The sequence below is a fragment of the Vicia villosa genome, linkage group LG1 (genome assembly GCF_029867415.1).
Source record: "Vicia villosa cultivar HV-30 ecotype Madison, WI linkage group LG1, Vvil1.0, whole genome shotgun sequence".
Lineage (NCBI taxonomy): Eukaryota > Viridiplantae > Streptophyta > Magnoliopsida > Fabales > Fabaceae > Vicia > Vicia villosa.
Window position 1 is genome coordinate 3,641,311 of NC_081180.1, and position 27,330 is coordinate 3,668,640.

Sequence of the window (27,330 nt, forward strand, 5' to 3'; positions counted from 1 at the left end):
AATAAATGAATGTAACCATAATTACGATATATGGATGAATATATACCAAAAAGAGTCTAAATTCAGTTGGACCAAATAAGCACGCACGGTTAAACGTAACAAAATCTTACTAATCCAATTGCCTTAATTAATATATACACGTGTAACTATGGGTCCATATTAGCACAAATGAGAATATACCAACAACAAAAAAGACAAATTCAAAAATATCCATTGCCTCGTCATTTTTCAATGAGAAAATAAAATAATAATTTTTTTTTTATCATTTTAAGCCACCCATCTTGAACGTTGAAAGGTATTAGTTTTTATTAGCTTAAATTCGAGTTAATTTTGACGAATTTATTTATTAAATTAACCAAAATTTATAAAATAATTTTTTAAATAACAAAATTTCTCACTAATTTTTGAAATATGCTCATGTTTCAAACAAAAACTATTGGCAACATAGGTCACATGTCAATCTAATTGAAAACATAGAGCTATTGTGAATTGAAAGGGCGACTGAATATAGGAACACCATTTAAATTGAGGATATTGCATTACAAGTAAATGGAGGCGCCAATTCAATTGGACTAAAAAAAAGTGTTTTCTACCATTTTCTTCATACCTTTGTCATGGTTGTTTAAAGAAATGAGCATGTTTGTTTTTTGAGAATCGAGTCTCCGATGAAGATGCGTTCTTGGAACATCCAGAGTTTCGAGCAACTTAAAATTTTGATTAGATAGATAGACAGGGCCGATCCTGTGCAAGCGCAGCAAGAGCCTTAGCACATGGCCTCTATATTTCTAGGGCCTCTTTCTTAAAGAAAAGCACCGCACTCTAAGAAATGTCTTGTGCAAATGCATTATTTATTTAATGTATCTAAAAAGAGAATATTTTCTGTGACCGAAGAAAATAATATATTATGAAATGTAGGTCCGACTTATGGCAGTTATTAATCAAGCTCTCAACGTGAAAAGATTTATTTATAACTCTAATTACTTTTAATATTTGTTAAATATTCAATGTGGAGCTTCGTACTCAAAATATACTCTAACCCAATTCTATTTTATTCAACTTATTTTCTATTGACACATATGGATATTACATTTGAAGAATGAAAACTTTAACATTTTATTACAAATTTAATATGCTATCCTAAATGTGTGAAAATTATATTACAACACTGAAGATTTATAATTGTGGCAACCAACCAGGGCCTTATAGGAGCAACAACTCCTAAATTTGGGAAGGTTTCATTTTTTTTATATTAATATTAGTAGACATAAAAAATACTATAATAAAAATCTAATAAATTAAATAAACTATGATAGAATCTCAGTACATAAAAAAATGAGATTGATTAAAAGTCAAAATAATTATACTTAAATTTATTTTAAATTAATATACAATTATATTTTGATTTGTTAATTTTAATTATTATAATTGTATTATTTTTAAATTTTAGGTATATTTTTTTTATTAAAACAGGGCCTCTGGATTGGTTGGGCCGGCCCTGCAGATAGATTAACGATGGTGAAAGAATAAAAAATATTGAGATACTTGTTTCGTACATCTCTATTGAGGATGAAAATTATAATATCCAACGAATATGGGTGCATGTTAAAGATCACAATGATGTTAGAGATATGATATTTGCACCAGATGATATTGTTTTGATTGTTGTAATCTCTTAGATATGTTGCGCTGTTAAGTATTTTAATTTGTTGTTTGTGTTGTTGTTTTAGGGATGTTTATGTTTGTTTTTTGTAATCAAAAGTTATTATATATATATATATATATATATATATATATAATTTAAACTAAATAAATATATTATCATGCAGAGCTGCGTTTTAGAGAGTGTCAGGGCTGATGACATATACCACATAATCTTACCATTTTGTCATTCGTACTCATTTCAGTTTTAATACGTGTGTTGTTGGAGCGACCAATTTTCTTCCTTCGCATATTTTTCGTTGTGTCAAAATATGTCCACTTGATATGTAAGTCGACATTCCTCTTTTGTTACTACTGGGAAGATATTGTTGTATACACCGAATTTATTTACGACTTTATATAAGGTGATAGATGCTTGGTAATGTCTTGGAGAACACTTGAACATACCATAATAACATGGGTGCAAGTAGGGGTGGAAATAGGCCAGGCCGATAACAAGGGCCTACATGCTAGCTTATACAGGCTCAAGTCAGGCCACCCATTTTTTTTAAATAGAAAAGGCCTAGGCTTTTTTATAAGCCTATACGGTTAAAAAGGCTAGTCCTCAGACCCTAAACAAAGCCTTTTAAGCCTATCAGGTGGGCCTATTTAAATAATTATGAATAATTTATTATTTATTATTATGTTATGTTTTGTATTTTGAATTAAAATACATTAATAAAACTTGATTATCTTGAAGACCTTGTGAAAATAAGATGAAAACACATGATGAACATTGTTTTCATAAGTTTTCTTAAGCAAATAGTCTCACATAACTTATGCTAATAGGTGAGTTAAAATAAGTCAATGCAAACAAATTTTTAGTCTCTTGCTTTTTTTAGTTAGTTAGTCTATTTGAACATTATTTTAATTGCTTATTTACATATGTCTAAAACAAGTAGGCTTTTAAGTAGGCTAACAGGCTAAACAGAGTTTCGAAAAGGCCAGACTTAGGCCTAAAAATAAGCCTACGACAGGCTACAGGCCAGACTTAGGCTTCAGTTTTTTTTGACAGGCCAGACTCAGACTTGGCGAAGCCTAGCTCGGCCCAGCCTATTTCCACCCATAGGTGCAAGGCATACAAAAGGCTTGAAACTTTATATAGTTGCACCAACCTTGATGTAGTTCGACCCGATAGTATCCCTTTAGCCTCCCCTTGTTGTGGTCCATTGTCTCCTTTACACTAAAAGTGTGTTTATGACGGTCAAAGCATGTAACAATATGTGTGCTAGCTTTGATAGTTTCTTCCTTCATTACTTTCATACAATTTTCACTAAACAATTGCCCCGATTGTAACACTGAACTGCATTTTTCGCCTCTGATTGCAAATAGTGATCCCAACATAAAATAGGTTTCTTTATGAAAAAATTGGAAAATGTATCGATCGAGTTGAAGTAATAATTTAAAGATCGTATCCACAAGAATTTCTATTTAAAAAGGTGTACGTTTGTGCGAAATTAAATGGAACTTCGAGGGGATCGAGTTTGAATGCGAAAAGTAAATATACGAGTTATAAGAATGCAAAAGGTGATTAGGTTTCGTCTTGAATTCCTTGCATTTTAGAACAGATGTTAGTGTATGTGTTTACCCTGGAATTTGGTAAACAACTGTAGTCTCTTGTTAAAGGATACTTTGCGAGATCGATTAGGGAATCTTAGAACAGTGTGCATGAAGTCTTTACAAATATTGTAACAATAGTAAAATTGTGGGTGATTTTGACAATGGTCAAAATTACATTGTGAAAACAAAAGCAAGTGGAAGTAAAGCTTTGACTGGAAAAGTAAAGGTTTTGACCGTAAAAAATGAAAAAATGTAAAGTAAAATTGAAAGTAAGACTTTGCATAATATGGAAATTTGGTGTTCAAACATATATTGCACTCTAGGGACTGATTTAGTTCTTCGCTTGAGTACTCTGAGTTTTTTGTGAGTTTGACAGTAAATTTGGCACCCTTAGTTCTATCACAAAAACTACTATTTATACTAAAATATGAATAGCTGCCATGGACGAGCTTTTCTCCTCTGAGCGCCACGTTATTAGATGCATGCCTTTGTCTAGAAAAACCGCTTCCACGCATCTTTCTAATGTGAACCAGTCTTCCTTTTCCAACGGTTACTCAGCCACGTTCGTGTATTCCAACTGCCTTGGTCGAAACGACCTCTTTGGTCGACATACTTGTAATTGATATTTTGGAAAAATTACTAAGTCCACAACTCTTTCTTCTAGCTAACTTTCGAGAGCTTAGAATCATCGTCTACTTGTCGAATGGTCACCTATAAGCGTCGACCGCATGCACTTTACCCAAAAACTAAGTCCATAGTTTCCTCATTCTCTTCTTATCTTAGCTGGACTTTGAGGCTTGTAAAAAATCCCAGCTAACAGTATGTTACCCTTATGTTGCTTAATTCAATTGCCATGATGGTCTAACTAAGCCAGTATACCCAATCTCTTGGTGTATACCTCACTATCCTAATCTATGATTCCTTACTCTTAGGTAAATACAATAGTTGGAATAGGTGATGTTCGTTCGTTAAACCCTAAGTCACAACCAAAATATTTCCTATCTCTAACTCAATCAATAGGTTGAGCAGTTTATTTAGGTCCGATTCACACATTTATTGTTAGTAATCAACATGAATCTCAATCATTACATAGACATTTGTAAACACACATAAAGCATTAAGAATAAAGATTAACTTAATAGAAACTGAATTAATTAAAAGAGTAACAGTATAAAGACCTAACATATGGTCTCCATAGATCCATAGAAGTTCATCTTAACAAAACCTGATATGAGAGATTTAGCTACCTATGACTAATCAATTCACAACAATAAAGATAAGGTAAAAATACATGAATTACTGGTTAGAAATTAGTTTCTAGTGATAAAAACCTTCGCTCTAGAGCTCTGTAATATTTTCTTGTCGTCTGAATTAGGTCGCCCGCAGAAGATGCTCAACAAGTGTGCATAATTCCCTTAAAAAAAGATGTAAAACATTCCTAGATCATGACATTATCGTGCCATCATGCCTCTGCATCCTTCACAATGAGGCACAATGGTGGTCTTTCCAATTTCTCCTTTTCACCTCATTTCTTCATATTTTCCACTTTCTTCCATTTTATTCCACTTATTGAATAACCTAATAAATTCTCATCAAAATTAATCAAAATGCAATTAAATTTGATGAAATATATAACAAAAATGTTGTACAAATTACGTGCTGACAGAGTGTCTTCACAACCTCAAACTTACATTATTGCTTGTCCTTTAGTAACACAATCATACCTCTGAATTTACAAAACTTCATACTTACCATACCAATGATAGACACCAATACCTGCAAAGTTTTTACTTCCATCACTTGCTTCAGTTTAACACTTTTCAAGGAATGTTCTTCGATTCTCCCTATTGGAACAAAAACTGTTTTTTTAAGGAATGTTCTTCCATCACTTGCGTCATAGGTGCGGATGCCATTCCCAATGGAAGAGAGCTTAAACAGGCCATTCTGTTTTTTTACACGACGAGTTGGTCTGCAAAGTGACCCTTTTGGAATATTATGAACTTTCACTCTGCACATTTTTTCCAAGTTGGGAATAGCATGAAGGTAGGAAGGTAGGTCCACCATAAAATCTCCAAATTCATGAGTTACACCTTTTGCTACCATTGATTCCCATTTTCTTTCACTGATCTCCAAATTCTGGGTGAGCATGCATTTTTCGGAAGTATATTTCTGAAACCCCAAAAATGGGTGTTTTCGGAAATCCATCTCCGAAAACACTCTCATTTGATGTTTTTCGGAAGTGCATTTCCGAATTCTGGGAAAATTTTGAAAAAAAATTACTTCGAAAATACATTTCCGAAGTAAGGATATTTTGGTTTTTCGCTGCGGGTGACCAAGAAGATAAGGGGGTCGATAAAAAAATTCTCAAAATCAATTATATTTGTTTTGAATTAGTCAAATAAAGGAATTGAAAATCTCATGAAATAGGATAAATATTAATGCCATATTAAGATTGAAACTTTAAGTTAATTTTTTTTTTTTTTTAATTTTGAAGCTTAAAGTGAGGGCTTTATTAACTTAAGGGTTGAAACGATCCTGCTATAATTAAAAAAAAAAAATCAACTTTTTTTTAGGTTGAATAAAGTTTTGCTTCCAATCTTTTTTTTGAAAACACTGCAATATAAATAGTATAATTATCGTAGAAAAGATACAAGAAAAAGATGAAAATAAATTTATAAAAAATTATTTAGACACAAAGAAACAACTACACTACATATTATAAATTTTTTAATGTTTTTTTGTTCTTTTCTTTCTCATTGTTTTAAAGAATACATTAATTTTTACATTTATATAATATCCGTTCAAAATTTTCATAATCATAATATTTTTAAATTTATAGTAACATTTTTATCATTAATCTTGTTTTTGTTTGAGTTATATTTTTTATATCAAATTTAAATAATAATTAGTCAAAAAATTTGATATATTTAATTTAAATATTTTAGAATAATAGGTGTGCATTTGGATATTCTCATTTTGTGCCAATGATATTCTCATTTGTATATTCAGTCAAAAAGTGATTATTGTGATTTTGTGTTAATGATAAATTAATTGTTATACACGCCTATATTTAATTAAAGATCAATTCAAAATTAGGATAAGGATAGTACAGTAATTTACGGTTTAACTTGGCGTGTAACTAGTCATTCAATTTCAATAGTGAATTTAGACTGTTTTGAGGATAGGTTCATTTAAAATGTCGTAATAATGACTAGATTCATTCGTGCTTTCAATATATAAATGAGAGACTTTATGCATAAATATGACACCGTTTCTCTGCTATTCTTACTCCATTTTCTTGTCATTTTCCTTCTTTCTAAACACTATTTCATCATTCTGTAGTCACCATCCTTTATTTATTTTATTGATTTGCATGCCATAGAGATTTATATTTATAAAGAGATGGAAATTGAAAACAGAATAATCAATATTCCGATGAGGTTTCAGAGGTTAGCGGCGGCGTTTGAGAGTGACGAGGTGGCGCATGTGAGGTTATGCGAAAGCAGTGGAAGCGAGCACTCGGCGGCGGAAGACTCTACTGATTTGTCAGATCTTGTGAAATCGTTCATGGAGAAGAATTCCGTGAAAGAAGATTCGGTTGTTCATGATAAGGATGATGGCGAATTTGACTGGTATGATTATTCGGAGAAAAAGGAAATACTGGAAGAGATTTTCGGTGATAATGATGATTATGTGAAAGAAAAGATTAGAAGAGAGGTTGAAGTTGCAATTGAGCTCGTTGCCGGAGATAAATCTTCGCCGGAATTCAAACGCCTTGTTATGTCGCATTTGCGGGAGAGAGGTTTTGATGCTGGTAATTACTATTTACTTTTCCTTAATTTATTAGTAACTGTTATGAATTTCTTTATATTTAAATGATAGAAGAATTTGTTTATATATTTTGTATTTTTGTGTACAGGTCTTTGCAAAACAAAGTGGGAAAGAAATAGAAAATTTCCATCTGGTGACTATGAGTTCATTGATGTGAATTACGATGGAAAACGATACATCCTTGAAATATCTCTGAGGGCTGAATTCGAAATAGCTCGTCCAATAGATCAATATGCTTCTTTACTTGATGTATTCCCTTATGTATTTGTTGGGAAAGTGGAAGAGCTGAAGAAGATTGTGAGGTTGATGTGCACTGCTATTAAGGATTCAATGAAGACTATGAAAATGCATACACCTCCATGGAGAAGAAATAGTTACATGCAAGCTAAGTGGTTTAACCCTTACAAGAGAACAACTAATGAGGTTGCAACAAGAAAATCTATTGGCTTTGAAGCATACAATTGCAGACATAATTTTGGGAGTAAAATTGCTTTCAAAGTTGGCAATTTAACTGCAGCATTTAATGTAGATGATGGCATTGGGATGAAATTATAGTCATATTGAAGAAGAAGAGTGTACAAAAAATGAATTTTCATTTTTTTCCCCTTAGCATAGGGCACAGAAGTGCTTCAGCACATTTTGCTAGTGATCTGTGTAATAGGGTAATTTTGCATTTTGAGTTGAGATGAGATGGGTAATGAAAGTTACTAGTACCTCTATTCTCTATAAGAAAAGATTTGGCTCATTTTTGTTTTACTTTTAGAAAACTAAAGCATAGTTCGATATGCATAATATACAAAGAAAATTCCTTTATATAAAAGCACCTATTTCTCTTTTTATTTATTTATTTCTTGATATAAAAGAACCTCTTACTCTTTTTATTTATTTATATTAAGGAAAACAGTTGGTCAATGTAAAATGTTTATTTTAAATGCAATTTTACATTTTAATATCTATCACTTTAACTTTTTGTCTTGAAAATAAAGTAATATTAATAAATAATATTTATAAAATAAATTAATAACACTCTTAATAAATCGCATAATGCCCTTATATTTAGTGATAATTTGTAAAAAAACAAATTGTACTTAGAAATAAAGTACTATCTAGGACAACCAATTGAGCCTGGGAACAAAGATAGGTCAATTGTGAGAAAAAACCTTCATCAAATGATGACATTTTATTCATTGGTAGAACATACTACAAAGCAACCGTACTTCATTCATTATTATTCACACATGTGTCAGATTATAAACCAACAGAGACAGTAGATAGAGACAATACTTGTTTGTATGAAAAGAGAGAAACCATTGTTGCCAAAAAGAGAGAGTGCACTCATGTAGTCATGTTGCATATTTATTTTATGAGCAATGTTATTCTTACACTTATATTTTACACCAATACTTACATCAAATATTGTTCACCATATTTATACGGTGAACAGTGTTTTTTAAAATAAAATAATAATATTTATTTTTATTTTTAAAAAAACGGACGACACTGTTCATGTACGGACGTGCATTAACCAACTTCATTACTGTATTAACCAAGTTTTTACACTGCATTAACCAAGTTTGATGACTGCTAAAAATTATTTTTAATACCTGGATGTTGTATTAACCAACTTTGATGACTACTGTAAAATACTGTTCATGGGTGTAAGAATAGCATTACTCAAATTTGGTTAATGCAGTGTAAAAACTTGGTTAATGAAGTTGGTTAATGCAACATCCAGGTATTAAAAATAATTTTTAGCAGTCACCAAACTTGGATAATGCAGTGTAAAAACTTGGTTAATGCAGTAATGAAGTTGCTTAATGCAACATCCAGGTACTAAAAAATAATTTCTATCAGTCATCAAACTTGGTTAATGTAGTGTAAAAATTTGGTTAATGCAGTAATGAAATTGGTTAATGCACGTCCGTACATGAACAACGTCGTCCATAATTTTAAAAATAAAAAATATTTTTTATAAATATTATTATTTTATTTTAAAAAACACTGTTCACCGTATAAATACGGTGAATAGTGTTTGGTGTAAGTATTGGTGTAAAATATGGGTGTAAGAATAGCATTACTCTTATTTTATTTAAGTTTGCATTCCTTCTGGACCACATAAAATAGTCCGTCTAATCACAATCGTAAAACAAGGTGTTTTTTAAATAACGGTAAACTTTTTCACACTCTGATTTTTTTTAAAAAAAATTGGTATAACTGCTTACCAGACGGATTCAAACTGATTTAGAAATTCTAAAAGAAATTTTGATATTTGATAATAAATTTTTTGTCTCTTAATAAAGAAAATTGTTGGATTGTTAACATTAGTGTTGGAAATTCACCAAAACCTATAATGAATTTCTATCAATCTTGATGAACAAGATTATTAACACCACACGATAACAATGAAAAGAGAAAAGAAATTTAAAGAAGAAAAGATACTAGAATTTCTGCAGAGTAACTCTCTACCCACAAACTGTGAAAAACTTTGTTATTCACTTGCAACTGCAAATTCTGTGAATACAACATTTTGACTTGATTACAAAATAATAAGGGTTACTCCCTATTTATAGATTTATGTTAGCTTGCTCTCTAAGCCAAAACCCAAAACTATAAAAACTCAAAATACATATTTTAGAACTAAATCAAATCAAATCTATTTTAAATCTAAATTAAATCAATCTAGATCTAAAATAAATGTGTGTAACAAACTGTTTCCACACTTCAAAATAAAACAAATCTTTTCGACACTCCTTTGTCTCTGTCGAGCAAACTGCTTCGACACAAGGAATTACTATAAACACACCACCTAATTCATTGTGTCTAAGTTATCTATATTCATCATAGCTCTTAGTCTTCTGAATATTTCGACCTGCACTCGGTAATACGGTGAACTGACTTTTTGTAATCGAAAAATGTCGCGGTTAAGCAAGAGTCGCCACCGACTTTTATTTTATCCAAATTAAATCAGAAAGGCTAAAAGAAACAGGAAAACACCTTTTAAAAAGATTTGAGTTCGGGGGGTAATTATGCAAAGGGAAGGTGTAAGGCACCCTTTGCATCCATGGTTTTCCATGGGCTCTTAATTGCTTTGCTTGCTCGTTTTCAGAAAATGTAGATGAAAGAGGGAAAAAATGGACTTTAGCTCGTAAAATGAGCGTAGCCAGTTTTTTGAAGAATTTTGAGAAAGAATATAGAAAATAGAGCATGGCAAGGCAATTAGGGGCAATTACCTTAAACTCAGATGATAGGTCTCTTTTTAGCCTTTCAGAATGAAAGGGTCAGTCCTTGCCATAAGAGGGCAGGAAGCCTTTCGTTTGGAGGTAGAAGGGTCATCGAATTATCATTCGCTCAAAGACTGACCCATGCCATAGAGAGGCAGGTAGTCTAAGGGGAAGGATCAGAATAGCCTTTCGTAGGCAACCAGAAGATACCTCAGCCTTTTCCGTAGGCAACTTCCGAGGGTCGAGGTCATGTTAGTGTATCGAAGGCAGCATCATTAGGGACCATGACCTTTAATCGAGGCAACATGGCTGAGGTATCCTCGTATTCGAGGGACTGGCTATTCTGCACAAAATACAAGGCAACAAGGCAACAGGCAACAAGGCAACAGGCAACAAGGCAACAGAGGGGTTACCCAAAAGTGTGCGTGTGTGCATCAATCACGTGATCATATTCAAATATATTATCTTGTAAAGTTAGTGATTCTATGTTCAATTCAAAGGTTGCACTCCCTAGGATTACTAACCACGCATTTAAATAATATAACCAAAACAGATATGGGGGAGGGAAATTGTAACCAGCGGATCCCTTAATAGGGTTTGACATAAGTAATAATTAAAAGCCATAAAATAAAATAGGGTTTAGGGTTACCAACGACGTAACTTTGGCATTCGACAAACCCTGAAAAGGAAAAAGAAGAGACAGAAAACAGAGAGTGAGTGCATTATCGGTTCGAAGGCGAACTTTATTAACCATAAAAGTAAAAAGAATAATGAAATTAAAAGTAAAATAGAGAAAGGACACTTAGCTTCGAATTTGATCTGATATGGTTGGCGGGAAGCCTCGGGGTAACCTGAAAATGGCAAAAGCAGAAAAGTGAATGTCGGCAGGATAATTTAAAGGCAAACCCTAATTAATAGGAAACAAAATAGACTTTTAAAATAAAAGAATCGAATACTTAGCTTTGTAGAAGGCGAGGCGCGTAGTCGGAGGTCGCCTGTTGCTAACCCTGAAAAGAATATACAAAAGAATATTTTTAGTGTAGGAATGATCACCGTAAACCCTAATTAGGGCACCAGTTAATCATGGTTAATAGAATAAATAAATTCGAATTAATTAATTATTGGTTTTTCAACCTAATTAATTAAATCGGTGAAAATAAGGTTTTGATTAAATATCTCAATCCTAATATGTATTTTTATTGATTAATGAATATTTGTAATTAACTAAATAATTAAACAACTAAATTAATTTAATCAAATAAATTAAAAAATGTTAATAACTAAATTAAATTGGTTAAGTTAATATTATTAAAATAAAGATTTTATATATAAAAAAAAATTTACAAGAAGTTTATTTTAAAGTACAAAAGAGATTTTATTAAATAGCTTAAATAAATAACAATTAGAAAAATAAAGAATTTAGGAAACTTAGCTTATGTTTCAGTGTGACAAGCTTGGGAAGGACCATGGTATGTCTGCATCTTCAGGGGCGTAGGATCTGATTCCATGAAGATCCTGTGGTTGAGGCTGAGGGTGCATCGTAGGTGTTTCTTGGCAAGCTACGCTGGATCGGTGGTCAACAATTGTTAAAGAAAAATTATGGAACAAAATGTCCCCAGTAGGGGTCGAACCTGCGCCTATAGGGAAAGGAAGAGTGCGTGCCTTCCACTGGACCATTACTTGTTCGCTGTAAGAAAAGCAATCGACGAACATAATATATAAAAAACATTACTAAGATATTTTAAACTGAATACGCGCCGCCCTTGGTCCCTTCTTCTTCATCGTTAATTTTCAAAAACTCAACAACTTTTTAGGCAACGGTTTTTCGAGCGTGGTCGTAGACTCAATTCAGAAACCTGCAAATACTCATCAACAAACACAAAACGATAACCCAGATCGACCCTAATCGAGCCCCTGAACAGGAAAACGCAATCAATTTGGGTTAATTTGGCCTGTATCCATGGTTCCCAATTTCAAGAAACCGAAACCCAAGCCATGGCACACGATGACACCTGCGTTAAAACTCAAATCCAACTATCCAGACATGTTCTAAACATTGATACAAACCATAATATGCAATCAATTGATATTTATAATGCTTATATGATGATAATCGAATTTAAAGAAAATTGGCTAAACCGTGAGTTAATAGGCTTCGATCCAGGGTGCGGCAAGCTTTGATTCTGATTGGGATACGATCAACAAGACTCCAACAACACGGTTGATCCTTCAAAAGCCTTTGAATCGCTTCAAACTTTGACTGATGCTTCACTTGGATGTCACGGTTTTCTGAGTTTTTTACAGAGTTCTCTTGCGGCCAAATCCTCCTCCGTTTCTGTTTCGGTCCTTGTATATATATGCCTTCAATTAGGTTTTAACAGAATTTTCCAAATCTCTATAAATCAAGAGATTGATATTTGATTTGGAATCCATATCAAATCTTTCCAATTGGACCCCATGCTTTTTCACGTTTACAGCCCTTTCAGCATGATCATGTAATCCCCCTTTTCTTATTTAATCTATGATTTTATTTTATTTAGTTTCCATTCAAAAATAAATAAAATCATAAAATAAATGGGGCTTAGCTCATGGACCTCAAGGATTATTCTTTGGGCCTTAATTTGATTAAGCCCAAAATCATGTCCATTAATCCATTTCCTTTGTATTTTATTTATCTTACTTGATTTTTTAATTGAATAAAAATCAAAATAAATATAAATAAGGGTTAAAAATAAATGAATTAATTTAATGGTCTTTTTTAAGATTATGGGTCCATTAGTGAATAATCTCTAAATTCTTTGAATTGACACTTGTGTATTTTTCAAATTTGAGCCGATTTGCCCTTTTGTTGATTTCTGATCTTTCCTTGATGAACCATGATCAATTCTTGATCAAATGGTGAATGATACTTCAATATGAGGATCCTGACAAAAAATCAGGAGTTTTGACTTTACTTTGACAGCAGTTGACCTTTAGGTCCAGATAGTCGACTGTTGACTTTCTGAACAATTGAGTGCCCAATCTTTTGAGATGAGACTTCATACTTGTCATGTAGATGATGTAGGATATGTTGAGCCATATGAGATGCCTTGGAGCCATTGATTCACTTATTTCCCTTTGAATGAGTCAACCCTAGTTTTAGAGCTTTTGTACAGGAGAGTGTGTTTAGGAGCTTTGTGTATTGATTTGAATTTGTACAAGAGAAATAGTATGGGCAAATTTTGGGGTATGACACACTCCCTTCGTCATGATGTCTGCAACCCGATTCTCAGTTCTGCAGTGTTCCAAGTTCATCTTCCCTTTAGCTACCTGCTCTCGAAGATAATGGAACCTCATTTTGATGTGTTTGCTTCGACCATGTGCTATCGGATTCTTCGCCAAGTTGATAGATGACATGGTGTCAATCTTCATGGTAATTGCTCCATGATCTTTACCTGTTATTTCTTCGATCAAGTTCACCATCCATGTTGCTTGACATGCACAAAGAGAGGCAGTTATGTACTCTGCTTCGCTCGATGAAAATACCGTTATTGGTTCCTTTCTCAAATTCCAAGCAACTGGTGCACCACCTAACATAAACACATATCATGTTTTGGATTTTCGATCCTCAACATCACTATATCGACTCGAATCAGTGTATCCTACTAACTTGCATTTATTTCCTTTATCAGATGCAGGAAACAAAATGCCATAGTCAAGAGTTCATTTGAGATACCTTAGTATCCTCTTCGTTTCTTCTAGGTGTGATACATTTGGCTTCTGCATGATTATACTTACCATACCCACATTGTATGCTAAGTCAGGCCTCGTGTGACAAAGGTATCTTAATGACCCAATAAATCTTATGTACTGAGTTGGGTCAACATCATCTTCATCTGCATCTTTCACTATTGTAGTCTTGGTTCTGCAGGTGTCAAAGTTGAGTTACATTCTTCCATCTCAAATCTCTTGAGAATTCCTCCTACATATCTTCTCAGATGCATCATAAAACCTCTACTACTCTTGTAGAATTCGATGCCAAGGAAATATGAAATGTTACCCAAATCACACATTTTGAATTCCTTGCTAAGATCACCTTTGAAGTCTTCGATCTCACTTTTGCAGCTACATGTTATCAATAAATCATCGACATAGAGACATAGTATAAACAATTCACTATTGCTTCTTCTTACATATACTCCATGTTCCGTTGTGCACTTCACAAATTCCTTCTCACGTAGGAAACTATCATCTTCTTATTCCAAGCTCTTGGAGCTTGCTTGAGTCCATACAGGGATTTATGCAGCCTGTACACCTTTCTCTCTTAGCCATGTTTCACAAACCCAACTGGTTGTGCAACATATAGTTCTTCGTTTAAGGGGCCATTCAGGAATGCACATTTCACGTCCATTTGACATATGTGCCAACTATTCATTTCTGTCAGACCAACAACCAACCTGATTGTTTCGATTCTAGCAACAGGTGCAAATAATTCATCAAATTCAATTCCTTCTTTCTGAAGAGATCCTTTCGCCACAAGCCTTGCCTTGTGTCGAGTCACTTAACCTTTGGGATTCATCTTCAGCTTGTATACCCACTTGACATCAATTTCATTCTTGTCTTGAGGAAATTTGACAAGTGACCTTGTCTTCGATGGACTTCACTTCTTCATTCATTGCTTTCACCCACTTCGAATCCTTCAATGCTTCAGCTACATTGACTAGTTTGACTTCTACATAGAAAGTATAATGTACCAGCCCACCTTCATCATCGAGCACATCATCTGATGTAATCGCACAATCTTGCAAACTTGCAGGCATGTGTCTTGTTCTATGAGGTCTGCTTGTACTTGGTTGATCTCTAACCTCCTCTTATCGAACTTCTCTTTCGACTTGAGTTTCTGGTTCTTCGAGTAAGATTCCCACTGAATCTTTCTTGACATTTTCAGTTCAATCCCATTATTTAAGCTCATCTATGATCACGTTTCTGTTGATCACTACTTGCTTGTTCACTAGGTCGAACAACCTGTAACCTCCAGTCGAATGATATCTTATTAGAATCATGTGACTCGACTTGTCATCAAGTTTTCTTCTTAACTGATCTGGCACATGTCTGTGTGCTATAGATTTAAATACCTTCAAATGACTTAAGTTAGGCTTCACACTAGATAACATTCTTCTGGAGTAATTCCTTCTAGCTTCTTCGTCGAACATCTGTTTAAAATGTATGTCACAATTGACCTAGCTTCGCCCCAAAACTCTTTTGGTAAATGCTTGCCTTTTAACATACTTCTCACTATATTCATGATAGTTCGATTCTTCCTTTTTGCAGTTCTATTCTTCGGTGGAGTGTAAGGTGGCACCACCTCATGCACAATCCCTTCTTTTTCACACAATGCATCGAAGTCTTTCGACACATACTCTCCACCACCATTAGTTCTCAAAACTTTGAGCTTTCGGCCACTTTGTCTTTCGACCATAGATTTAAAATTGGCAAATACCTCAATCACTTCACTTTTCTTCTTGATCAGATAAGTCCATAATTTTCTACTGAAATCATATATGAATATGATAAAGTGTCTATTAACTCTCATCGAATCCACCTGGATAAGACCACATACATCAGAGTATATGATTTCGAGAATAGCCTTCGACTAACTTCATGCATCCTTGTTGAATCTATTCTTGTGCTGCTTCGCCTGCACACATTCCTCACATACCTCGTTTGGAATGTCAATTTCTGGAAGTCCTGAAATCATATTCTTTGCTTTCAAGTCTCTAATGTCTTTGAGGTTGAGATTACCTAGTCGATAGTGCCACATTCATTCATCTCTTATATATACAATCGAAAGGCACTTGAGCTCCATCACATCGAGTTCGATCTTCAAGGTTCTATTTTGAGACATAGGAGCCTTCAAGATTTACCTTCCACTTGCGTCGACGACTCTCATGATCTTGTCTTCGATCGACACTTTGTAGTTCTTTTCGACCAATAACCCAATGGTGAGCAAATTGCTCTTCATGCTTGGTATGTACAACACATTGGAGATTACTGACCTCTTGCCATATTTCCTCATAGTCAAAACGTCTCAAATACCTTTAGCTGCTAGAGTATTGTCATTTGCGAATATCACCACGTTCTTCATTGAGGGCTTTATATTGACAAACCAATCTTTCCTTCCAGGTATGTATGATGTGCATCCTGAATCCAAGTACCATTGGTTCTTGATTTTATCTTCATCTCTTGTTGTGACCATCAACAACATTTCTTCTTCTTCTTCTTCATGTTTTGCAAACCTTGCATCAATTTCTTGTTTTTCATGCTTCTCTAGACAATCACTCATATAGTGACCATACTTATGACAATTGAAACACCGTATGTGACTTTTGTCAGGCTTTTGACCACCACCTTTTCCTTTACCTGCACCACCACCTCTTTAGTTACCTTGGTATGAGGGCTTTCTCTGATTCGACCAACTTCCTTCTTACTGATTTCGACAATGGTTGTAGCCACTTCTACCTTTATTTCCATTCCAGCCTCCTTTGCCTTTCTTTTCTTTTGCTGATTGAACCAGCGGTGCCATATCACTCTTCGACTTGCCTGCAGCTCTTTCACCCATTCTTTGTTCATGATATTCAAGCGTCCCTTGAAGCTCTTCTTTTAACAACTTCAACAAATCTTTCAAATCTTCTATGGCTACCACCACGTGGTCGAACTTAGGGGTCAAAGACCTCAAGATCTTTGAAACAATAGCTCTTATTGTTAACGCTTCTCCATATATCTTGATTTTATTCACTAGTTTCATAATCCTAGTAAAGAAATCAGTTATGCTTTCGCTATCTTCCATCTTAAGCAATTCATACGTTCTTTTGTGAGTTTGTCACCTTTTTCACCTTCACTGTGCCTCCAAAAGACTTTTCTAGAATCTCCCAAGCTTCTCTTGCAGATTCGGAATCACTAACATTTTCGAAGTTGTCTGGATTCATACATTGATGAATTATAAAGAGTGTTTTATAACTCTTCTTCTCCGATTCTTCATGTTCTTTCTTTTTTTCTTTTGAAGTGTTTTCTTCAAGCTCTTCTACTCCATCCTTTACAAGATCTCAAATACCTTGACACCTGAATATAACTTTCATCTGTTTGCACCAATTCTCATAGTTATCTACTTTCAGAATTGGTAGACTTGCTGGATAATTTCCATTCCCATAATTCACCACCATCGTGGTTTTCTTCTTCTTCCCTTGATCGATAAACCGAGGCTTTGATACCAGATGTTAGAAATCCACCAAAACCTATGATGAATTTCTATCAATCTTGATGAACAAGATTTTTATCACCACACGATAACAATGAAAAGAGAAAAGAAATTTAAAGAAGAAAAGAGACTAAGGTTTCTACAAAGTAACTCTCTGCCCACAAATTATGGAAAACTTTGTTATTCACTTGCAACTGCAAATTCTCTAAATACAACCTTTTGACTTGATTACAAAATAATAAGGGTTACTCCCTATTTATAGATTTAGGTTAGCTTGCTCCCTAAAGCAAAACCCAAAACTATAAAAGGCCAAAATACCTATTTTAGAACTAAATCAAATCTAATATATTTTAAATATAAATTAAATCAATCTAGATCTAAAACAAATTTGTATGTAACAAATTGTTTTCACACTTTTAAAAAAAACAAATCTTTTCGACACTTCCTTGTCTCTGTCGAGCAAACTGCTTCGACATAAGGAATTACTTTCAACAATTAGTTGTTTGGATGGATATTCAGTATTATTTAATTTGATAAAATATATTGTTAATTTTATTCAGTTGAATCTAAAATGGATTTCGATACGTATCTAAATTTGAAATAAGCTATTAATTTTAAAATGAGCAATAATTATACAAGCACAATTGTATTAAAATACAAAGAGAAAAAAAGATACTGAGATGAAAGATAAACGAATATTTAATATTTAAAAATAAAAATTTTATATTATAAATAAAGATAATTGTTAATTAAAATAAAATATGTATTGTGTTGATAATGACATGTGAAATTAAAAGTTTATTTAATATAATATAAAATATATTTATATATTGATGTAAATTTGAAACGAGTTACTTAATTGTAAAATAAAAAATAATTATATAAACTCAATTGTATTAAATAATAATGCAAAAAGAAAAAAATGACTCATGAGAAGAAGAAAAAATAAAAAAATTTTGATATTTTAAAATAAGAATTTTTTTCTTTTAAATCAACACAACTTCTTAATTAAAATAAAATAGAGATTGTACTGATAATGATCCATAATTATTTTGAGTAACTATTATGTTGATTTCAAATATAAATAATAGTTAGTCAAAACTATTTAATGTATTTATTTTAAATATTTTATCAAATACACTAATCTAGTAACATGAAATAAATTGCAGTCAAAAAGTGGTTTTTTTTTCTTAAACGATATATTTGCTTTGTAATTTTAATAATTTAAGATATAATCTGGTAAAAGAATAAATTATTCTTTGAAATTATTTATCAGTTAGTTACTATGTGAGCCGATGAATTCTTAGGAGTAAACTAATTTACTGAAAAATGACGTCATGATATCAATTTGTGTTTAGTTTTAATTGGTATATTCTCATTTTATGCTAATAATAAATTAATGGTTACACACACGTGTGTAAGATAAATTCAAAATTAGGATAAGGATTAGTAAGAAGTTAGTATACTATATTACCAACATTTAAGAGTTTTACTGCGCGTGCTATTCAATTTGAATATAGGGAAAGTGAATCTAGACTCTTTTGAGGATATGTTCATATGTCATAAGAATGACTACATTCATTCCTGCTTTATGCATAAATATGACACCGTTTCTCTATTCTTTTTACTCCATTTTCTTGTCATTTTCGTTCTTTCTAAACACTATTTCATCATTCTATTCTCATATTCCTACTTTATTAATTTGCATGCCATACAGATTTTTATTTATATAGAGATGGAAATTCAAAACAGAATAATCATAGAAATGGGAAGGAATATTCCGATGAGGTTCCGGAGGTTAGCGGCGGCGTTTGAGAGTGACGAGGTGGCGCGTGTGAGGTTATGCGAAAGCAGCGGGAGCGAGCACTCGGCGGCTGAAGACTCAACTGATTTGTCAGATCTTGTGAAATCCTTCCTGGAGAAGAATTCTGTGAAAGAAGATTCAATTGTTCATGATAATGATGACGGCGAATTTGAGTGGTATGATTATTCGGAGAAAAGGGAAATACTGCAAGAGATTTTTGGTGATGTTGATGATGATTATGTGAAAGAAAAGATTAGAAGAGAGGTTGAAGTTGCAATTGAGCTTGTTGTCGGAGATAAATCTTCGCCGGAATTCAAACGCCATGTCATGTCACGTTTGCGGGAGAGAGGTTTTGATGCTGGTAATTACTATTTACTTTTGTTTAATTTATTAATTGTCATGAATTTTTTTCAATTTAAATGATAGAAGAATTTGTTCTGAAGTTTTTGTATTTTTTGTGTACAGGTCTTTGCAAAACAAGGTGGGAAAGAAATAGAAAATTTCCATCGGGTGACTATGAATACATTGATGTGAACTATGGTGGAAATCGATACATCATTGAAGTATCTCTTAGGGCTGAATTTGAAATAGCTCGTCCTATAGATCAATATGCTTCTTTACTTGATGCATTCCCTTTTGTATTTGTTGGTAAAGTGGAAGAGCTGAAAAAGGTAGTGAGATTGATGTGCACTGCTATTAAGGGCTCAATGAAGACTATGAAAATGCATACACCTCCATGGAGAAGAAATAGTTACATGCAAGCTAAGTGGTTTAACCCTTACAAGAGAACAACTAATGAGGTTGCAACAAGAAAATCTATTGGCTTTGAAGCTTACAATAGCAGACATAATTTTGGGAGTAACAATTTTGGGAGTAAAATTGCTTTCAAAGTTGGCAATTTGACAGCTGCGATGACATTGGAATGAATTTATAATCATATCGAAGAAGAGTGTACAAAAAATGAATTTTTGTTTCCCCTTAGCACAGGGCACAGAAGTGCTTCAGCACATTTTTCCTAGTGAACTGTGTAATTGGGTAATTTTGCATTGAGTTTTTCTACAAGAAAATTTGGCTCAATTTTGTCTTTTTTTTTTGGAAAGTAGTAAGCAGTAAGCATATTTCCACATGCATAAATTACTTAAAGAAAATTCCTTGATATAAAAGCACCTCTTACTCTTTTTTATTTATTTATATTAAGGAAAATAGTTGGTCAATGTAATATATTCATTTTAAATGCAATCTTACATATTAATATAGGGACAATTTTTGTTGTCATTCACATTTCCTTAGATAGTGAGAGGACAACCAATTGAGCCTGGGGCAGAGTGGATTTTGAAGTAGAATGCATGGAACAAAGATAGGCTAATTGTGAGCAAAAACCTTCATCGTCAAATGATGAAATTTTACTCATTGGCAGAATATACAAATCAACATCCAATATTAATACCACATGTGTAAGATTATAAACCATCCAAGGTAGTAGAGAAAAGACATGTTTGTTTGAAAAGAGAGAAACCATTGAGTAAACCATGTAAAGGGAAACATGAGTTTCACTTCCATCATTTGTAATCTTAGCTTATTGCTGAACAAGTACATATCCACCCTTCCAAATTCAATAGCAGACACTTGATTTGTAAGGGGAAATTAAATTAAAGCATATTTGAATTAATCAGAAAACATTGAATACAGCTTTTTCAAAGTAATTAAATGACAGCTTCATAAATATTAATAGAACAGAGATGAATTTATTATTGTTGAATCAATGCATATGCATGATTACAACAGGCGCAGTTTCACTAATATAATGCAAGTGAAGTAACAATTAAAACTGTTAAGGTAGAGATGAGAATTTACTACCTAATGGTGATGTTTATTGATCAACAGATTAGTCATGAACAAACCATTACTTTTTCTGTCGTTAAACAGAGAAAATTCATAACAGAGTAACAAGTTACAACAAGGTGACATGAATTCAAGAGCCTGCTCTCTCCCTGTCCCACTATTTTTTCTAATCCAATAACAGTTTGAAACTTTCCTCCCCTACTTAGTGTGTTTTAAAATGAACAAAGCCGGTTCTTGAACACACTCGAAAGACTGTTTCCTTCTGTAATATAATAAGTTAGTTTTACTATCAATACTCACATCTGGTTCTATGATATCACAAGACTTCCTAAAAGCATGGAGCTGTTTCTTTCAGTCATTTCTCCTACGCAGCATTTTCTTATCTCGTAGCAGCCAGCCTCTTATTGACAATGTCCTTGTGGCATTAGCTAAGCTCATTATTTATTGAGAAATGGTGGCTTGATATATAAATTTTGCAGAAATTACACCATTTGTTGCCCTAGCTGACTCAGTACTGAAAACAACAAAAAGAACACATCAATCAAATAAAGAAGAATAAAAAGTCATCTTATCAATGCAAAATAAAAAGAAATCAGTGATACAGCTCTACATAAGCTTTAAAAGGGATCATCAGTCTATTGTTGCTCATTAAACTAAATTATTTGTGCACAAATTGTAATTGAATTTTCTAATGGGAATATATATATATATATATATATATATATATATATATATATATATATATATATATATATATATATATATATATATATATATATATATATATATATATAACATCATAGTTTGCTATTGAGTTTATAAAAAAAGGACTAAATATGTGTGCACAGCTTGCTACATACTCCTATAATAGTCTCAGCTACCTTGAGACAAATTAGAGAAACTTGAAGGTGGCCATAGTAGACTATTAACTACCCGACAGAAATCCTTTAGAACTTCCAAGCTTCCCACATGATAATAGTCTACTCAATCCCTCTTTTAGAGAAGGAGATATTGTAGGACAAGAAGTCAAAACATCAAGCGACTGAATCACACCTTTGCTTTCAAGAAATCGAAAGGCCGATGAGACACTTTTAACAACGATATCCTTATGTTCCATATCATAGTTGTCCACAAGAAGTAACAAAAACTCCAGAAGAGTGTTGGTCATGTCCACATATTGGTGAATAGAATGTACCATCAACAAAATAGCAGGCTCTATGTTCATGATATTGTCCACCCTTTCATTGAAAAAGAGCCAATCATAAAACAAAGCCAGTTTCACATTGGCTTCAATATAATTCTTCCTCCTACAAGTTGTCAAAAGCCAACCAATAACAGCCCATCTCGGAACCACATCAGACTGAATAATCTCATTCGGAGGATGGTGTGCACAACATATAAATCTAACTATATCAACTATAACAGTCTCTTTATCAGGGTCATTTAAAAATTTCCTAGTAAACCACATCAAATGCCTCTTTTGATGCCCCAGCTTCACATGGGTAAGCAAAAACCGCAATTGAGTTTCCATTTCGGGAGTGATCCTAAGCAAAGCATACCTACTCGAAGTCCTAGTGCAATAAATCTGAGAAACACCACCGAATCCTGATGTATTAAACTTAGATGGATTCAAAATTAGATCCTTCCATATAGACTTAAACTCAGGAACATGAACCAAATCCTGCAACAACCGAACAAAATCCCTCCCAACTTTTAAACATAAGTGAAACTCTTCCTTCACTATTTTCACACACAACTGAATCTCCAACCGCTTCAAAGACTCCAACTTTTCACCACTGAGCCTACAATGATCAGCCAAAACTCGAAGAAACACATACAGAGCACTGCACAAAATGTGGGGCGCTTCTTCCAAGAAGCAATCCCATTTATCCAATAAGAGGGTCACCAACTTCGTACAAAGCCACAAATTGTCGTCGCTGAAATCACCGCCAACGATTTGCCTCAAAAGGGAAACCAAGAGAGCGTCGTAGCCAATCGCCGAGACCCGAACCATTTCATTGGTGACCCAAAGCAACTGGTTTTTCACCGATCTAAGGAGCTTTGGGTAGAGGTGGTGAACACTTTTGAGGAGCAAGTTGAGGAAGGTGGCATAACCGTCGGTGACAAGAGCGTGCAAGTGTTTAATGTGGGTTTTGGCAAAATGGGGTTCGGTGAGAATACCGTGAAGGATTGCACAGTTGAGCTGAGCATATTCATCGGGTTTTGGAATGGTTAAGGCGAAGGGTGGTCTCAAGGAAGGTTCCAGAGATTCGAGGGATTGTTTCAAAGATACTTCAATTTGGTTTTCGGCTTCGTGAGGTGCCGCTAGGGTCAAATTCAAAACCATGATGGAAAGAGGAGCGAATAAAAAACGCAGGTTAAAAGGGACTTTGGCACCTTCTTTGTTGTAGAACTTGGTTCCTCTAAATTAATATGCACACTAGAACCTTCTTCCTCTACATTTATTTCATTGCTCATGACATCATCTGCGTCAAATGCGTCTTCTTCTCCAATTTCACTTGCTCTATCTTTAGCATATACATCTACAATGTTGTCCCAGTTTAGAATGACCTTAAATCAGAATTCATTGGTTTCTTCACGTGACTTCAAAACAAAAGAAAACAACAATAATTAGAATCACCAGATTAATAATCAAAATGTGAGGATGCAAAATATAGATGCAAACAAACCTATCCATATGAGGAGTGTACGTAACACAAATTACAACCTATAGCTATCTGAAAATAACATAGAGATGTTCCATGTTTGCTGAATGTTTCAAAAATTAAAAACCCTACTCTAATTATCAATTCAACTCATACTTGCAGATACAGGGTAGGTAATTTGAGATCGAATAATTCAAGCTCCTCATACATAACAAACAATACTCTAGCAAATGAAAGTTATATAGATTATACAGGAGAACCTATTTGTTTAATCATTGGCAATAACTGCTAGATATTTTGAGAGTATCAATGATACTATCAAACTCGTTGAACATGCCAAACCTATAAAACTTAGGTCGACATGTCAAAACTAGCTAGTATGAAACTCGTTCAACATGCCAAACCTATAAAACTTAGGTCAACATGTCAAAAATTGCTCCTATGAAACGCGTTCAGCAAGTCAAAAATTGCTAATATGAAACTCGTTCAACATGCCAAAACAACAAATCCATCAAGCTTTCCCAATTTTAGAGCAGCATGCATGCATGCATAAATCAAGTAAATCATCAGAAGACAGAAAAGCTACTACAAAAGGTAACACAATACCTAAAAAGTAAACAAGCATCAAGGATAAGTGATCAATTCAAGCAAACTTATAGCCTAGTAATTAATGTCAATAGGACATAACTTTAATAGTAGCATCCTGAGAATGAGCATAGAAAATGACAAGTGCAAATGAACATGTGGAACATCAAAAAATGAAATTCAAAAACTTCAATCCAAGGTCAATAATTTACAATCCATGTAAGTCTAATACATCAGGATATGGTGGTGTTTCACAGATTTATTGCACTAAATCCCTACAATGGTAAAATACCATATATGCTATGTCACATCACTATTACAGATTGAAATAACTGTATTTCTTCATCAGTATCATAATGGTATTATAGTAACAAGCTAATGTTTGTATTCATAGTACAAACACATTTGAGCCACTCATGTAGCTTTTATCGGTATAGTTAAAAGATTTTATCCAATTGGTTATCCTCGTTCCACAATACAAAAGTAGCCACACAATCTATAACTATAACCATTATCGGCTGACTAAGTTAGCCACGCCTTCATGCCTAAGATTAAAAAACAAGCATACATAAAGCAGTACCATGAAACTTTTAGATTTACAGTGTTGGGAAATTGAAGCTTTAGATGATTTTCACCAAACCAAGTCAATCTAACACGATAAATTTTTTTCCATCTTCCTTCAATTTTTGTTCTGCTTCCTTTTCACCAGAATATACTACTTTTCAGTATTGATTATTTAATTTCTAGCTACTACAAAACTCAAAATAGGACTCTCTCTAACAATATTCATGAATGGATCAGAATTATAAACACGGGTTCAAAGGGGTGACTATGCGTAACTCCTTTCTTTTTAGTAGATAAAGCGAGTAAAAAAATAGTAATATAAAAATCAATTGAAACTAACCTTTTCAAGCAAAACGAGATTTACATGCGAAATTATTCAGTGACGGATGGAGCGGCGCAAACTGAGTTGCAGAGGGAGCGCGCGAGAGAGAAGAACCTAATCTCTTGCCTATATAATACATGCTTCACCAACAGCAGCAAAGGGGAGGAAGAAAAACGTATTGTTACTCTGCTGAAATGTACTCAGATACTTCCTCCAAAGCTTCATAAAAATTGATTTCCAGAAAAATTTCATCTCTTTCGGTATTTCGTTCATCTTCGCTTTTGCATCATTGTGGTTCATGTTTTGTGTTTGTTTGCATCAGATGTTTTGAAACTTAGATTTAGTCTTTGATTCTCATGATTGTTGTAGTCATTGTTGATGTATAGGGGTGGAAATAGGCTGGGCCGAGCTAGGCTTTGCCAAGCCTAAGCCTGGCCTGTCGGAAAATCTGAAGCCTAAGCCTGGCCTGTAGCCTGTCGTAGGCTTATTTTTTAGGCCTGAGCCTGGCCTTTCGGAAGGCCTGGTTAGCCTGTTAGCCTATATAAAAGCCTATTTTTTCAGACATATATAAATAAGCAATTGAAATAATGTTTAAATAGACTAACTAACTAAAAGAACTTATGAGAATAATGTTCATAAGGTGTTTTCATCTTATTTTCACAAATTCTTCAACATAACCAAGTTTTATTAATGTATATTAGTTCAAAGTACAAAACATAACATAATTATAATAAAAAAGTATTCATTTTATTTAAATAGGCCGGCCTGATAGGCTTAAAAGGCTTTATTTAGGGCCTGAGGCCTGGCCTTTTTAACTAAATAGGCTTATAAAAAAGCCTAGGCCTTTTCTGTTTAAAAATAATCTGTGGCCTGGCCTGAGCCTATATAGGCTAGCCTGTAGGCCCCTGTTATCGGCCTGGCCTATTTCCACCCCTATTGATGTATTACCATGCTTGACTTGTAAATCATTTGTGCTTGGTCTGATTGAGAGTTTCTAGAGGAGAGAGAGAGAGCGTACTGAATGTAGAAAGGGGGGCGGACCCATCTCTTGAATCTATTCTAGGGTTTTTTGTTGTTGTTAATTAATTTCTTTGGGCCAATCCGTTTTTGCATGCTACCACCCTACCTACTGATCCGCGAACCCCCTCCTTTTGGGCTGAATTCACCAAGCTGGGCCAACACCACCAATTTCGTTTTTAGCTTTACAACTAGCAGATTTCACTTACACTCCCCTGACTGGACTTTAGATGTTTTATTGGGCCTGTCCCACTTTCTAATTGCACCCCATCTTTTGCTTTTATTTTAATCTATATTTCTAGTATCTTTTATTTGTTTTAATTTTAGTTATTAATTCATGTTCATTTTGTTATTAGTTATTAAAAATACAAAAACATGTCATTTAATTAGATTTCCTTTATTTTTTCCTTATTATATTAAAAATACAAAAAACATGCTTTTGATTTAGATTTATATTTTATCTATAAAACCCCAAAAATATTAGATTAGTTCCTTTAATTCCAATATTAGGTAGATATTAAGTTAGAATTCTCATTTTCAATTAGTCTTCTTTTTCTTTTTCAACCTTTAAAATACCTAATGAAGATTAATAAGTGGAGAAAGTGTGAGTATCCTTGCATTGGGATTTAATTCACAACTATCCACATTCCCCTTTAAAAAATACTCAACCATAAAACACACTTAATTTACTTAATAATTTTCAGACTTTAAAAAAGTAGAGAAGGGTGAGTATCCTTGCATTGGGATTTAATTTACCATTATCTACATCAAAAGATACCAACCAATTTAATTTTCTTTTCTTGTTAAGAACATGTTAATTCCTTTCCACGACAATTGTATAAGTCTCCAAAGGTCGAGCAGCAGTGGAATGCGACGTTTAACATCGTTCATTTAAAAAACACAAAAACATATCAAAACTTGTAAGCCGAACTACGGCTGCTCTGATTCCTTAAAGGGATAGGTAGGCATTGGGTCGCGGGGCCTGA

The 27,330-nt window shown here is 33.5% G+C and overlaps 3 protein-coding genes across 4 annotated transcripts; 2 read left to right on the forward strand and 1 right to left on the reverse strand.

The window, feature by feature from the left end:
* Positions 1 to 6,547: 6,547 nt before the first annotated feature.
* Positions 6,548 to 7,907, forward strand: LOC131599729 (uncharacterized). Its single transcript, XM_058872005.1, has 2 exons — positions 6,548 to 7,072; positions 7,178 to 7,907. The coding sequence occupies exons 1-2, from the start codon at positions 6,661 to 6,663 to the stop codon at positions 7,642 to 7,644; spliced, it is 879 nt and encodes a 292-aa protein (XP_058727988.1). The 5' UTR covers positions 6,548 to 6,660; the 3' UTR covers positions 7,645 to 7,907.
* An 11,256-nt stretch (positions 7,908 to 19,163) lies between these two features.
* LOC131626812 (uncharacterized) lies at positions 19,164 to 20,415 on the forward strand. The gene is made up of 2 exons (XM_058897654.1): positions 19,164 to 19,709; positions 19,814 to 20,415. Exons 1-2 carry the CDS (start codon positions 19,280 to 19,282, stop codon positions 20,272 to 20,274), a joined length of 891 nt encoding a protein of 296 aa, XP_058753637.1. The 5' UTR covers positions 19,164 to 19,279; the 3' UTR covers positions 20,275 to 20,415.
* Positions 20,416 to 21,197: 782 nt separating this feature from the next.
* On the reverse strand, positions 21,198 to 25,689 carry LOC131626798 (uncharacterized). 2 transcript variants are annotated; one of them, XM_058897642.1, is made up of 3 exons: positions 25,346 to 25,689; positions 22,072 to 23,794; positions 21,198 to 21,704 (listed from the first exon to the last, which is right to left on the reverse strand). In XM_058897642.1, the coding sequence occupies exon 2, from the start codon at positions 23,535 to 23,537 to the stop codon at positions 22,116 to 22,118; it is 1,422 nt and encodes a 473-aa protein (XP_058753625.1). In that variant the 5' UTR covers positions 23,538 to 23,794; positions 25,346 to 25,689; the 3' UTR covers positions 21,198 to 21,704; positions 22,072 to 22,115. The 2 variants fall into 2 exon arrangements, with proteins under 2 accessions (XP_058753625.1, XP_058753619.1); XM_058897636.1 differs by having other exon boundaries at positions 22,124 to 23,794; positions 25,346 to 25,687.
* Between the last annotated feature and the right edge of the window lie 1,641 nt (positions 25,690 to 27,330).

What these genes read in the sequence shown, in the direction of transcription:
- LOC131626798 (XM_058897636.1), bottom strand. Translation starts at nt 23,537, where the DNA reads ATGGTTTTGAATTTGACCCTAGCGGCACCTCACGAAGCCGAAAACCAA. An exon ending in TTCTAAAGGATTTCTGTCGG is followed by an intron (nt 21,705 to 22,123) that starts GTAGTTAATAGT and finishes TGTTGTTTTCAG; the next exon opens with TACTGAGTCAGCTAGGGCAA.
- LOC131599729 (XM_058872005.1), top strand. Translation starts at nt 6,661, where the DNA reads ATGGAAATTGAAAACAGAATAATCAATATTCCGATGAGGTTTCAGAGG. An exon ending in GGAGAGAGGTTTTGATGCTG is followed by an intron (nt 7,073 to 7,177) that starts GTAATTACTATT and finishes TTTTGTGTACAG; the next exon opens with GTCTTTGCAAAACAAAGTGG.
- LOC131626812 (XM_058897654.1), top strand. Translation starts at nt 19,280, where the DNA reads ATGGAAATTCAAAACAGAATAATCATAGAAATGGGAAGGAATATTCCG. An exon ending in GGAGAGAGGTTTTGATGCTG is followed by an intron (nt 19,710 to 19,813) that starts GTAATTACTATT and finishes TTTTGTGTACAG; the next exon opens with GTCTTTGCAAAACAAGGTGG.